Genomic DNA, 13743 nt, shown 5'->3' on the forward strand with positions numbered 1-13743 from the left:
TTTAAATATGATTACTGCATTCATGCTAAAATGTGTTTGCACCATCACAGTAACCATAAATCATATTGCAGTTCATCTGAAGGAAGGAGCAGAAACACAGACACCTTACAATGGCCAAATTACAACTTGAAACTAATACTAACAAATTAAAACACGCACGCACACACACACACACACACACACACACACACACACACACACACACACACACACACACACACACACAACAGTAAATCTCAACAGTGCTTCACTCTCACATATTATAAACAGTACACATACCGTGACCAGAGACAGTGGTCTTGTGTGTGTGATTTGAGCTTGTGTGGATGCATGTGTGAGTTTTCTAACTTAGATGAGGGTAATTTGGCTGAAAGCTTCAATGTGTAGCAGTCTCTGTTGTGCCTATCTGTGAATGAGTGTCTGCTATATAGCAGTGAGTAGCAGTCTGTCCATTTCATAATATTGTCGTTATTCCATCCTGGATTTTCCATTGTGCAATACTTTCCTGTGATGTGAAAGCAAGTGTCAGGAATCTACATTTGAACAGGAAGACAAATTGTCTTCAGTACAACACCACGACCTATTGGCTTGAAAAGTTGCTTTCCCCACTAAATTATAAAGGGATCTGTATATCTTCAGAATATCTTAGACAGCTGAGATCAGACATTCTATGTGTGCATATAGACTATTATGTCAGCATTGTAACAGTTTATTATCATCCCACTGTTGAATCAAGAATCCAGACTTAATACATGGATCAATGGCCAAAAGAGTTTTTAGTCTAATTTGAAGGTGCAACCCAGCGTTTCAGTATTTCCTTCACTTTTGCCTGAAGTGTTAGCCCCATTACATTTCTCAAAAGTTTATGGGTTTGATGACCAAAATTTCATTTTCCCACAGTAATGAAGTAATCTTCACCTTTAAATTGGAAACAGGTAACATTTTATCCAGTGACATCAGATTTCCTAATGTTTTTGGTACAATTTGTGTCACAGAAATGAAGTCTTTTGGAGAGTTCTTTAACATGGTGCATAAGTTTAACTGCATATTTGTGTAGTACACAAGTCTAGATACACTCCTGGAAATTGAAATAAGAACACCGTGAATTCATTGTCCCAGGAAGGGGAAACTTTATTGACACATTCCTGGGGACAGATACATCACATGATCACACTGACAGAACCACAGGCACATAGACACAGGCAACAGAGCATGCACAATGTCGGCACTAGTACAGTGTATATCCTTCTTTCGCAGCAATGCAGGCTGCTATTCTCCCATGGAGAGGATCGTAGAGATGCTGGATGTAGTCCTGTGGAACGGCTTGCCATGCCATTTCCACCTGGCGCCTCAGTTGGACCAGCGTTCGTGCTGGACGTGCAGACCGCATGAGACGACGCTTCATCCAGTCCCAAACATGCTCAATGGGGGACAGATCCGGAGATCTTGCTTGCCAGGGTAGTTGACTTACACCATCTAGAGCACGTTGGGTGGCACGGGATACATGCGGACGTGCATTGCCCTGTTGGAACAGCAAGTTCCCTTGCCGGTCTAGGAATGGTAGAACGATGGGTTCGATGACCGTTTGGATGTAGCGTGCACTATTCAGTGTCCCCTCGACAATCACCAGAGGTGTACGGCCAGTGTATGAGATCGCTCCCCACACCATGATGCCGGGTGTTGGCCCTGTGTGCCTCGGTCGTATGCAGACCTGCTTGTGGCGCTCACCTGCACGGCGCCAAACACGCATACGACCATCATTGGCACCAAGGCAGAAGCGACTCTCATCGCTGAAGACGACACGTCTCCATTTGTCCCTCCATTCACGCCTGTCGCGACACCACTGGAGGCGGGCTGCACGATGTTGGGGCGTGAGCGGAAGACGGCCTAACGGTGTCCGGGACCATAGCCCAGCTTCATGGAGACGGTTGCGAATGGTCCTCGCCGATACCCCAGGAGCAACAGTGTCCCTAATTTGCTGGGAAGTGGCGGTGCGGTCCCCTATGGCACTGCGTAGGATCCTACGGTCTTGGCCTGCATCCGTGCGTCGCTGCGGTCCGGTCCCAGGTCGACGGGCACGTGCACCTTCCGCCGACCACTGGCGACAACATCGATGTACTGTGGAGACCTCACGGACCAATTGTTGAGCAATTCGGCGGTACGTCCACCTGGCCTCCCGCATGCCCACTATACGCCCTCGCTCAAAGTCCGTCAACTGCACATACGGTTCACGTCCACGCTGTCGCGGCATGCTACCAGTTTTAAAGACTGCAATGGAGCTCCGTATGCCACGGCAAACTGGCTGACACTGACGGCGGCGGTGCACAAATGCTGCACAGCTAGCGCCATTCGACGGCCAACACCGTGGTTCCTGGTGTGTCCGCTGTGCCGTGCGTGTGATGATTGCTTGTACAGCCCTCTCGCAGTGTCTGGAGCAAGTATGGTGGGTCTGACACACCGGTGTCAATGTGTTCTTTTTTCCATTTCCAGGAGTGTATGAACAGCACAAAATACATCATTTTACCTTCACAAACACACAAACCAACATTGCACTCACTCAGTCAATCACCGCACAGGACACACAACATCAGGCACATATGTTTCCAGCAGTAAAACAGAACACTGAGAATCCTTAGTCAATATTCCTTTTACTATTTTGTAAATGAAGTTGGTTGCACCTGTTGCGTAGGCCAGGAACTAGGTTAGGTTGAAAAGTGGTTTTGAAATATTCACAACTAAAGTGCCATATTTGTTTTCATTTTTGGGTTTTTAAACTCTGCCTTCTGCAGAACACAATGTATTCTTTTTTCTATTTAGACAACAGGAGCATCCAACACTAGCAAGCTTGCTTACTAGAAAAATAAACTAATTTAACTGATGTACAATGTTAAAGATTTCTCAAAAACGCACCCTTTTTGTACAAGAAATTGTGCAAAATTGTCAGGAAGTGTCACAAAGATAACAAACTGTCACTTCAGTGTATGACTGATGCCACATATAGAGCCATAGTTCCTTAGGTAAAAAACAACTTATTTTAAGATTATATGCAATTCTTGTAGAAAAAACTAAAGAACTAATTTCAGCATTCAATAATTATCAGTTACCAATATAAACTGCTGCTGTCAGATTTACAAGATTTTTACAAAGCAATGGGGAAAATGCATAATTTCACACCGTTTCATAAAAATTGCTAATTTTGCACCATATCACTGAAAATTGCATATTTTTCACTTCATCATGTATGCAATAATTTCCTGGCCCTAGTGACGATTGATTGATGATGAAAAGTATTGTAAAAACATAAAAAGGTACACAGTGCTTCAATTGTAGCAATTCCAACATGAGTCTATGTCTGTGATGTTTTGTTATCGGCTTAAAGTCTTTGCAACTGAGGATGTCGATTTGCAGTTGACCCAACTAATGACTAGTTTTGTCCAACCTGCGAATTACACTGAGCTGCTTCGCCTTCAAGGGGATGCATGTAACAATCCGTCTATAGCTGCCATTCATTTGCCTCTTTTTATATCACCTACCAAATCTTGCTCTCAGCAACGTGCACAGGGGCAGCAGGGTGACAATGGGATGGCTGGCAAGGCGCATTGGGGCATCACTGCAGCTATCCAAGAGAGGATTTAAAACTTTGTACCCATCAGTCATTGTATTACTTAACTAGCAGACTGATCTAATGCTTGTACATTGTACCAAACCAGATCGTTTATTATTCTGAATGTTAATTTGAACTGAGCATTTAAAGGCACATACGGAAATACGAGACGCATTACGTGTGTATGAAAAGTTTCAGAACATAGAAAAGTTATGTTTCAACAAGTTTGAGAGACAGTAATAAACTGTGATAACCCTTTGAAGAATAATTTACAGTGCAGCTTTCATTGTATGTTGTGTATAGTAATGAAAACTGAGTAGAACATTTACCTCTGAAATTTACATAAACTCTTAGTGTTTGAATTTAGATTTGGTATAACGTAGAATTTTTGTTAAAAAGCAGTCATGTACATATTAATGACCAAAAATGCAATTCTCACCATTATCAGCCGCACATATTTAGGGATTTTGTGTATTAGATCCCCACTGATGGATGGTTCACCTGAATCTGAATCAAATTATTTTTTGAGTTGCCAGGAACTGAGGTATGGAACAGATAGCAGTCATTCCATGCTCAAAAAGTAGGTATACCACCAACTGTACATCTCTTTATTAGCTGACAGATGGTAAACAGCCAATAGCTGTTCGTGAAGGGATAATTTGGCCAAACTAAAGGCCTATTTTTCCACATTCACTTGCTCCTTGTTCATAGATTGAAAACCATGAAGTCGGAACACAAATAATAATTAACTTTACAAACAGTAAACATAAATCTAGTGCACTTGGAAGATTTCTGGTTTCGTGTGTCCAGAAGACTTCATACAACTCTACAACAGTGTACTAAGAATTTCTGCGAAACAAAACCGCAATGGCGCAAATGATATGGCTACTAAGATTCATGTGCTTGCTTTACTGTTCAAAATTCTGCGAGTGATGACAATTCCAACATCATAATTAAAACAGGAAATCTTTGCTTATGCAGAGCGCAATTCTAACCTTGTCATCATTCAATACACAATACCTTCATATTGAGATGACCTGTGAATTTCCACTTTAAAATCCAATATAACCGGTTCCCCTGTATTTTATGTTCCCAGGCATGAAATATTTCACTTTATGGTTCAAAACAACTATTGTGACTAACAATACTTACTACTGATACAGAAAAACAATATCGTTAAACTAAATGATAGATGGTAACAAACACATTTTGTATTTGTTGACATGAAGTTCATTACAACTAAAAATTTAGTTATAGCTGTAATAGTTTCTTACCCTTGTAATGAAATAACATTTCCAGCACTTTCAACCCATCCACCACTCAGCATGGCAGCAAAATACTGGCAGCGAGATGACAAAATGCATTTATGTGCCTTCATCCGTCGACCTCCAACTTCCACAGTAACATCTGGATTTATTTCTTCAAGGAACATCCTCAATAAGTCTTCTCCTAATCTTGACACAGGTGCACTGCGACCAGCACATGAAGATGATGCATCAGTTTCCTCAGTGCTGCCCTCTGAAGAATAATTCATTACAAGTTAACAGTAAACTGTCAAATAATAAAAGACAGCACTGAAGCAAAAGCTGTGTATGTATTTCTACAGAAAGCAAAAATAATCACTGTGTGCACGCACACTTGCATTTGAATATAAATTAATAGATCATTTAACTATTAACATAGCTACCAGTAGGTAAACGTGCAACTGACAAATAAGTAAGCTCAGAGTTCTGCCAAACACTGGGTTATTAGATATATGCCAAAAGCTGCAAGTCTGACCATACACAAACATATAAAATGGTGGACAAAAACTTGCAGACCAACAAAACCCAGAACACTCGTGACAACTATCTGAAGAAGAAGAAGAAGAAGAAGAAGAAGAAGAAGAAGAAACACCTGTTAAGAGAAAGCAAATACAGATTCTATCCAACAGAAACTGTAGTTACAATAAAAATATTTCTAAGTATTTATAACTCTGGGTAAACACACCGTTCTCATAAAAGATTCTGGTAAACTATCTCGGAAAAGTCACAAATTATTACATTGAGGCAGTCTACAAACTTTTATTAAAAAAAGAAAGAAAGAAAACAGCATCTCAAATGTAGAAACTACAAACAGTGTACTCAGCATAACACAAGATGTGCATAAACCAGAGATGCTGAGTTGTAGATAGGCACAACAAGAAGACTGTCAAACAAAGCTTTCGGCTAAACAGGCTCTCATCAGAATTACACACACTCAACCAATACACGCACACATGACCACTGTTTCAAGCTGCCAACGCCAAACTGCAAGCAGCAGCCGGCCGGAGTGGCCGAGCGGTTCTAGGCGCTACAGTCTGGAACCGTGTGAACTGCTACGGCCGCAGGTTCGAATCCTCCCTCGGGCATGGAAGTGAGTGATGTCCTTAGGTTAGTTAGGTTTATGTAGTTCGAAGTTCTAGGGGACTAATGACCTCAGAAGTTAAGTCCCATAGCACTCAGAGCCATTTGAACCATTTTGCAAGCAGCAGTTGATGGGAGAAGCTGGAATAGGAGGCTGTGTAGTGCTGGAATGGGAACATGGAAGGGGATAGGTGAGTAAAGGCAATGAAAAATGAAGGTTGAGGCTAGGAGGGTTACAAGAGCATAGGATATATTGTAGGGCCAGGCTGTGAAGCAGTACCGAAATGAAGAATGTCGTGTTCGGCAGTGTGCTCCGCAAATAGTGGTCCACCTGTCAGATGCTCTCTCTCCATTCACCAACCAGCTTCTTAAGTCCCACTGCCTGGCCACAGAGGACATTCCCCTCATGACTCAGTACCACCCAGAACTGGAGCAACTGAATCACATTCTCCACTGGAGTTTTGACTGTTCTTCTCATGCCCTGAAATGAGAAATGTCCTACACACCACCCTTCCTACCCCTGCAACAGCAGTATTCCGCCACCTACCTATACAACATCCCTGTCCATCCCTACACAACCCCTAATCCCAGCTCCTTGCATCATGGGTCATATCCCTGTAACAGAACTAGATGCAAGACCTGTCCTATACATTATCCCATCACCACCAACTACTCCAGTCCAGTCACAAGCATCACCTATCCCATCAAAGGCAGGGCTACCTCTGAAACAAGTCATGTGATCTACAAGGTAAGCTGTAACCACTGTACTGCATTCTACATCAGCATGACAATCAATAAGCTGTCTGTCCACACAAATAGCCACTGACAAACTGTTACCAAGAAACAGTTGAACCCCCATTGCTGAGCGTGCCATCTTCATTTCAATGACTGCTTCACAGTCTGTGCCATCTGGATCCTTCCCACCAACACCAGCTTTACTGAAGTGTGCAGGTAGGAACTCTCCTTGCAGAATATCCTCTGTTCCCTTAGCCCCCCTGGCCTCAACCTTCATTAGTCACTGTCCTCACCCATCTAGCCCCTTCCCTGTTCACATTCCAGCACTACACAGACCGTTATTCCTCCAATGCACCCAAAGTCTTTTACTTTTCTCTAACAACTCCCACCCCCACCCCCTTGCACTCCGTCTAACCTTCTGATTGCACCTAGCTGTCCTACCTTCTCTCCATCTCGTTCCTGTACGCTCCCACAAGCAGCACTTTACCATGCCCCAACCCTACCCTGCTATCCCTAACACCCCCCCCCCCCCCGCCCCCCCCCCCCTACCACTGGATGGCTGCTTGCAGTGTGGCCTCAGCAACCAGACACTGTGCTCGCACGCGCGGGGTGTGGGTGTAGGTGTGTGTGGGTACCTTTTGTCTATCTCCGCCAAATGCTTTGTTGGCCGAAAGCTCACTTTCTGACAGTCTTTTTGTTGTGACCATCTGTGGCTCAGCATCTCCACTATACGCTGAGTATCAACTATCCTTTTCATAATACTGTCATTACTCCATCCTAGATTTTCCATTGTTTGATTTTGAAGGTGAACCTAAACATATGTATAAGCCAAGCCATATAGGCAAAATATTTTTCAGACCAAACTAGAAGATTCAGTTGCAAAGAATGTACAGCATGATGAAAGTCTGGGTATTAAACTATCCAGAAAGGAAAAGCTCCTATTGTAGCACAAAAAGGTGAGTATGTCCTGGCAGAGTTGGGGATGTAAAAGAAGGGAACTAGCTTTTCAACTAATCTGGTAGCTTCAAAGATATTTAAATTAAAACCTCCCAACATATTCACAGTCTTTTACTTGTTATTATTAGTACACGTCATGTAATATAATAGACTGTGTCAAGTAAGTAACTTATGTCATCCAACATGACTCAATGTGTCACCAAAGTATAGGATGCATGGACCCCTCACTGTGGGATACTTCCTATTATAGAGATATCCCCACTCTCTGACACTATCTATTGTACAAGTTTCCCACCCTCTACAAGCACAAAAATTTGTACGTATTTGTTCTTGTAACTCTCATCATACATGTAACAGGGAGCAAGTTTTGGGGAGAGATGGTTACCTTGGTGAAAAAATATCAACCCCCCCCCCCCCCCCCCCCAACACAGAAATAAAAAGATTGATTTAGCACCACCCCAGGAAGAAACACACCCCCAGAATTTTATCCCACTGAGAAAAACTTTTTTAGCTATTACATGTATACTCTTCAGCCATATGCTATTATATATCGCTTCTGCCTTTCCCAGCGACCTGTTGACATCTTTGAAGTGTCGGGTATTCTGCCTAATATCAGAGCCATTCTTCACCAGATGTTACCCGAGACTACTCTTCGAATGGAACAGGTCCAGTATTTATATCTGTAGCCTTCTCTCTCCATAGTTGGTTCCAGGCATGTCCTCTGCAGCCTGCAGCCACTGGATGCATTTGTACTGTGTACGTACCTGTAAGGTTTATCTGCATAGACAAACGACATGCATTATTTGATACAGGTGCCAGTTTAATGTCCCAAAGATATATTAATTCGTATTACGCCATATTAATGTAATCTAAGAGGCCAGCAGAAAAATTTAAAATTATGTACCTTCAGATTTTTCACAACACATCTCTTGTATTAATGCTTGTAACATAGTTCTTCTGTACTTGTCTGCCGAGGTATGCAGACGTATATTTGTTCTCTATTTGTCTAACAACTACAAATTGGATAGTGTGTGAAAGAAAAGTATCTATTTCTATGAGCTTCAAGTACTCCTGTTCCCCTCTATGTGCATCATGAACCATTACAGCAAATCTTCGGACACACAAGAATAATCCTCAAGAATATGACTACTGCACCACCACCACCACCACCACCACCACCACCACCACCACCACCGTCATACTAAGAGAAAGAAGAGGTAATTATTAATAGGAAGAGAACTTTCAAGACTAATCATTTTGAGTTCATGTTGCAGAAGACTGAAGACAGTACCTATCTTCATGTGCTGCATGGAGTTTGTGTAAAAACAATAAAAAATAAAAAAGTTACCAATTGACAGGTGCTGGTGAGTATGATGCTATCATACAGTAGCATTTCATCTCCAGTCTGGTGTGCATGCCAGTGCACTGAGATTCTGAAAATGGAACACCAGCAAGCCAACAGGCGTGCCATGCCTAAGAGCGCACATCTGCAGGAGGTATGCCTGGAACTGACCATGAGGGAAGGGGGGGGGGGGGGGGGGGGGGGGGGTCCAGATATAAATACTGGATCCATTCCACTCAAAGAGCAGTCTCAGGTAGCATCTGATGTAGATAACAAGTTATGTTATTGAAGTATCATGCTGATATGTTGCAGGATTATATATATTATATGCTGTTTACTACGGCTGGCAAATCATCTGGATTTTGGGTGCAGAACCACAAACATTAGCCTACAAATTACAAGATGCAGGTGTGCCACCACCTTGCAAATGAGACAGCTCATTGCACTGAGGAAGTAGGGTTAACGCTGAAAAAAAGTGTGAATATATCTACATGTTTTGATTTACATGTCTTTGAAGATGCCACCAGATAAGTCGAAAAGCTAGTTCCCTTCTTTTACATCCCCAACTCCGCCCAGGACATATTTGCCTTTCTGCACCACAACAGGAGCATTTTTCATTCTAGTTTGCAGCTTTTACTCCACCATATTTTTGGCAACCGATGAAGATTTTTTTGGACTTGGACAAGACTGATCCAGATAGTTTTTTTTTATTTTTTATTATTATTGTCTTTCAAACCATGTTGCTCGAGTCAGGGATCATTAGTCTGGCTCCTCTACAGTTACCTGCCTGGTAACTTGTGACGAAGCAAGCTGGGATCTCTTTACTTCCTTTCTTGTTTTGCCACCTGCCTCCTTAAATTCATTTTTTCATTTTTGACAAATTATCATTAACATACATGAGTATAATTTTCATTTCCATAAAAGAGAAAGGTTGGCCCTCAGTCTTAGGAATATAGCATCAGGTCTAAATTCGTGCTAAGTTTTGTGTATGTAATTAATTTCCTAATTTATATTAAAAACAAAGATTCCAAGACTTACCAAGCGGGAAAGCGCCGGCAGACAGGCACATGAACAAAACACACAAACACACACACAGAATTACTAGCTTTTGCAACCGATGGTTGCTTCTTCAGGAAGGAGAGGGAAAGACGAAAGGATGTGGGTTTTAAGGGAGAGGGTAAGGAGTCATTCCAATCCCGGGAGCGGAAAGACTTAAGCTTGTTTTGTCTGAAAATAAACTTTCTACATAATGATATATTAGTCTTTGAAGGAAAACCCAGTAAAACATTTTGTGTTGGTTAGAAATAAGGTGACTTTTTTCTGAGAGTTGTTTTAAAGCAATTTTTGGGTTTGTTTAATTTTTTGTGTGGTTATCAATAAAGCTTTGAATGCTTGATCAAACAGTATACCATCTTTTACAGGGCTAGGCGACTGGTTTGGTACATACACTGTTTCGTTTGTCCAAAGATTTTTCCATGATTTTTTAATTATATCTGAATACAGCACTTAAAATGCAATACATTTCTACAAAACACAGTTTCATGTGTAAATGCGTGATACTTGCATATAAAATCCGAATGACGAAAAGATTTTTGGACTCGCACCTAATAATTACTGTAAGAATATACACTCCTGGAAATTGAAATAAGAACACCGTGAATTCATTGACCCAGGAAGGGGAAACTTTATTGACACATTTCTGGGGTTAGATACATCACATGATCACACTGACAGAACCACAGGCACATAGACACAGGCAACAGAGCATGCACAATGTCGGCACTAGTACAGTGTATATCCACCTTTCGCAGCAATGCAGGTTGCTATTCTCCCATGGAGACGATCGTAGAGATGCTGGATGTAGTCCTGTGGAACGGCTTGCCATGCCATTTCCACCTGGCGCCTCAGTTGGACCAGCGTTCGTGCTGGACGTGCAGACCGCGTGAGACGACGCTTCATCCAGTCCCAAACATGCTCAATGGGGGACAGATCCGGAGATCTTGCTTGCCAGGGTAGTTGACTTACACCATCTAGAGCACGTTGGGTGGCACGGGATACATGCGGACGTGCATTGCCCTGTTGGAACAGCAAGTTCCCTTGCCGGTCTAGGAATGGTAGAACGATGGGTTCGATGACCGTTTGGATGTAGCGTGCACTATTCAGTGTCCCCTCGACAATCACCAGAGGTGTACGGCCAGTGTATGAGATCGCTCCCGACACCATGATGCCGGATGTTGGCCCTGTGTGCCTCGGTCATATGCAGTCCTGATTGTGGCGCTCACCTGCACGGCGCCAAACACGCATACGACCATCATTGGCACCAAGGCAGAAGCGACTCTCATCGCTGAAGACGACACGTCTCCATTCGTCCCTCCATTCACGCCTGTCGCGACACCACTGGAGGCGGGCTGCACGATGTTGGGGCGTGAGCGGAAGACGGCCTAACGGTGTGCGGGACCGTAGCCCAGCTTCATGGAGACGGTTGCGAATGGTCCTCGCCGATACCCCAGGAGCAACAGTGTCCCTAATTTGCTGCGAAGTGGCGTTGCGGTCCCCTACGGCACTGCGTAGGATCCTACGGTCTTGGCGTGCATCCGTGCGTCGCTGCGGTCCGGTCCCAGGTCGACGGGCACGTGCACCTTCCGCCGACCACTGGCGACAACATCGATGTACTGTGGAGACCTCACGCCCCACGTGTTGAGCAATTCGGCGGTACGTCCACCCGGCCTCCCGCATGCCCACTATACGCCCTCGCTCAAAGTCCGTCAACTGCACATACGGTTCACGTCCACGCTGTCGCGGCATGCTACCAGTGTTAAAGACTGCGATGGAGCTCCGTATGCCATGGCAAACTGGCTGACACTGACTGCGGCGCTGCACAAATGCTGCGCAGCTAGCGCCATTCGACGGCCAACACCGCGGTTCCTGGTGTGTCCGCTGTGCCGTGCGTGTGATCATTGCTTGTACAGCCCTCTCTCAGTGTCCGGAGCAAGTATGGTGGGTCTGACACTCCGGTGTCAATGTGTTCTTTTTTCCATTTCCAGGAGTGTATTTTTTACTATCACCTATATCACTTTAAACCATCTCAGCATGTGTGACCCACATAAAAACAGATTTTACGTGCGTTTTATGTGCAAATTCACAAAGTAACAGGATGACAACTACTTGCATGTATTTGTCTACCTCCCTAAATAATTAAAACAGATTTGCACAAGTTTGAAACGTAGAAGTGATGCAGGTAAAAAATCATGTCTTTTCCATGTAAAATTAAAATGCAGCTGGATTTTTGAAAACGAGTTTTCAATTTCATCATAAGAATGCATTTTTTGTCTATCTGATTCATTTAAAATCGTTTACGCAGATTCAATTCACACGAGAACAAATTTTACAAGCTACATGTAGTTTGACTTTAAACAATTGTTTCTCAAGAATGGCTCAAAATTATTGGATAAAAAGATTTTCTTTTTACTTTATTCATTAATCTACCTTCATGCAAAGTTTCAGTCGATTCATAAAAGTAGCGCACTTCAAAAACCTCCCACAAAAATGCAATTCTGCACAGAAAATCCAAACACAGCAAGATTTTTTAAAACAATTAAAACTTATCTTAGACAAAGGTCACATACACCAATTGACCAAATCTGAATGATCAGTCTCACTCCAGTCCAGAGGTAAAATCCAAACTGTACCATTAGCTGTGCCCAGTTCAGCCCAGTTAAAATCCTTTGCACAAGGAATTAATCTACTCGCACAATTTGCCTGGGCACCAGCTCCAGTTTGTTGTTCAAAACTTGCTTAATATACTGTAACATAGCTACAGCAAGGCAGATGTTCAAATGGCTGTACAAAAAGCCACTGGTCCACGCTAGACCAGAAACTTTTTACCCATGGTGTCAACTCAAATAGAAACTGAGCACTAAGACCCCCTCAAACCACAATTCTGCATGTGGATTACAGCACTTCCACACTGTAACAATAGGCACATGAAATGGGAAAGTCACATCAATTTTTCTTCTCTATAATAGGATTCCACACATGGTCACGAAAGTAAATGAAGACACACTTTCAAAAACATACTATGACCTAATTTATCTGCACTTATTGTAGCATAATATGAGGAAAAGCAGTTCATATGCACATACAGAGGGGAGTGCAAAGAAGAAGAAGAAGAAGAAGAAGAAGAAGACTGTCACAAAAAACACTAACAGTTTCTGGAAAGCATCAACTGGTAATTTTCCACCAGAATCTTTGAAGCTTGTGTAATAAGCTAAATGAAAAATCAATGCACATGAACATGGACGTACACTCTGCAACCATGTACTGTGCTTCACTGAGCACTATGTTTACTCTGGAGTGGAAAGCCTTAACAGCTGATCACAATCTGACGACTTCAAACTGCAGAAAGCAAAGGGAAAGAGTATGGATTGTTGTTGTTGTTGTTGTTGTTAAGAACTGTGTCAAGTGGGATTCAATTGACATACATAATTTCTAGAGTGATGTTATGAAGCATATGCCAATAAACTGTCTGTAAATAATTCTACCTTGTTAAGTGTAGTAGTACACAGGGCACCTTCACGGAATCTTGGCTCACTTTTAAACCAGCTTGATTCATTTTCACTGCACCTGTTTAAATGTAACAGAGATATCATAGCACACAAGAACCACATTTTTTTTGGCCCTCGTTAATCCAGATTTCTGATTTATCTGGATTCAGTGTTTTG

At 42.7% G+C, this 13743-nt stretch overlaps 1 protein-coding gene across 4 annotated transcripts in view; it reads right to left on the reverse strand.

Annotated features, from left to right (window-relative positions):
* LOC126266917 (uncharacterized) overlaps positions 1-13743 on the reverse strand; it is a 174928-nt gene that overhangs the window by 82696 nt on the left and 78489 nt on the right. For all 4 annotated transcript variants that reach the window (XM_049971602.1, XM_049971603.1, XM_049971604.1 and 1 more), the window contains exon 5: positions 4879-5122. In XM_049971602.1, the coding sequence (XP_049827559.1) occupies positions 4879-5122 (244 nt within the window). The remainder of the gene's footprint in view (positions 1-4878; positions 5123-13743) is intronic.

The sequence above is a fragment of the Schistocerca gregaria genome, chromosome 4 (genome assembly GCF_023897955.1).
Source record: "Schistocerca gregaria isolate iqSchGreg1 chromosome 4, iqSchGreg1.2, whole genome shotgun sequence".
Taxonomy (NCBI): domain Eukaryota; kingdom Metazoa; phylum Arthropoda; class Insecta; order Orthoptera; family Acrididae; genus Schistocerca; species Schistocerca gregaria.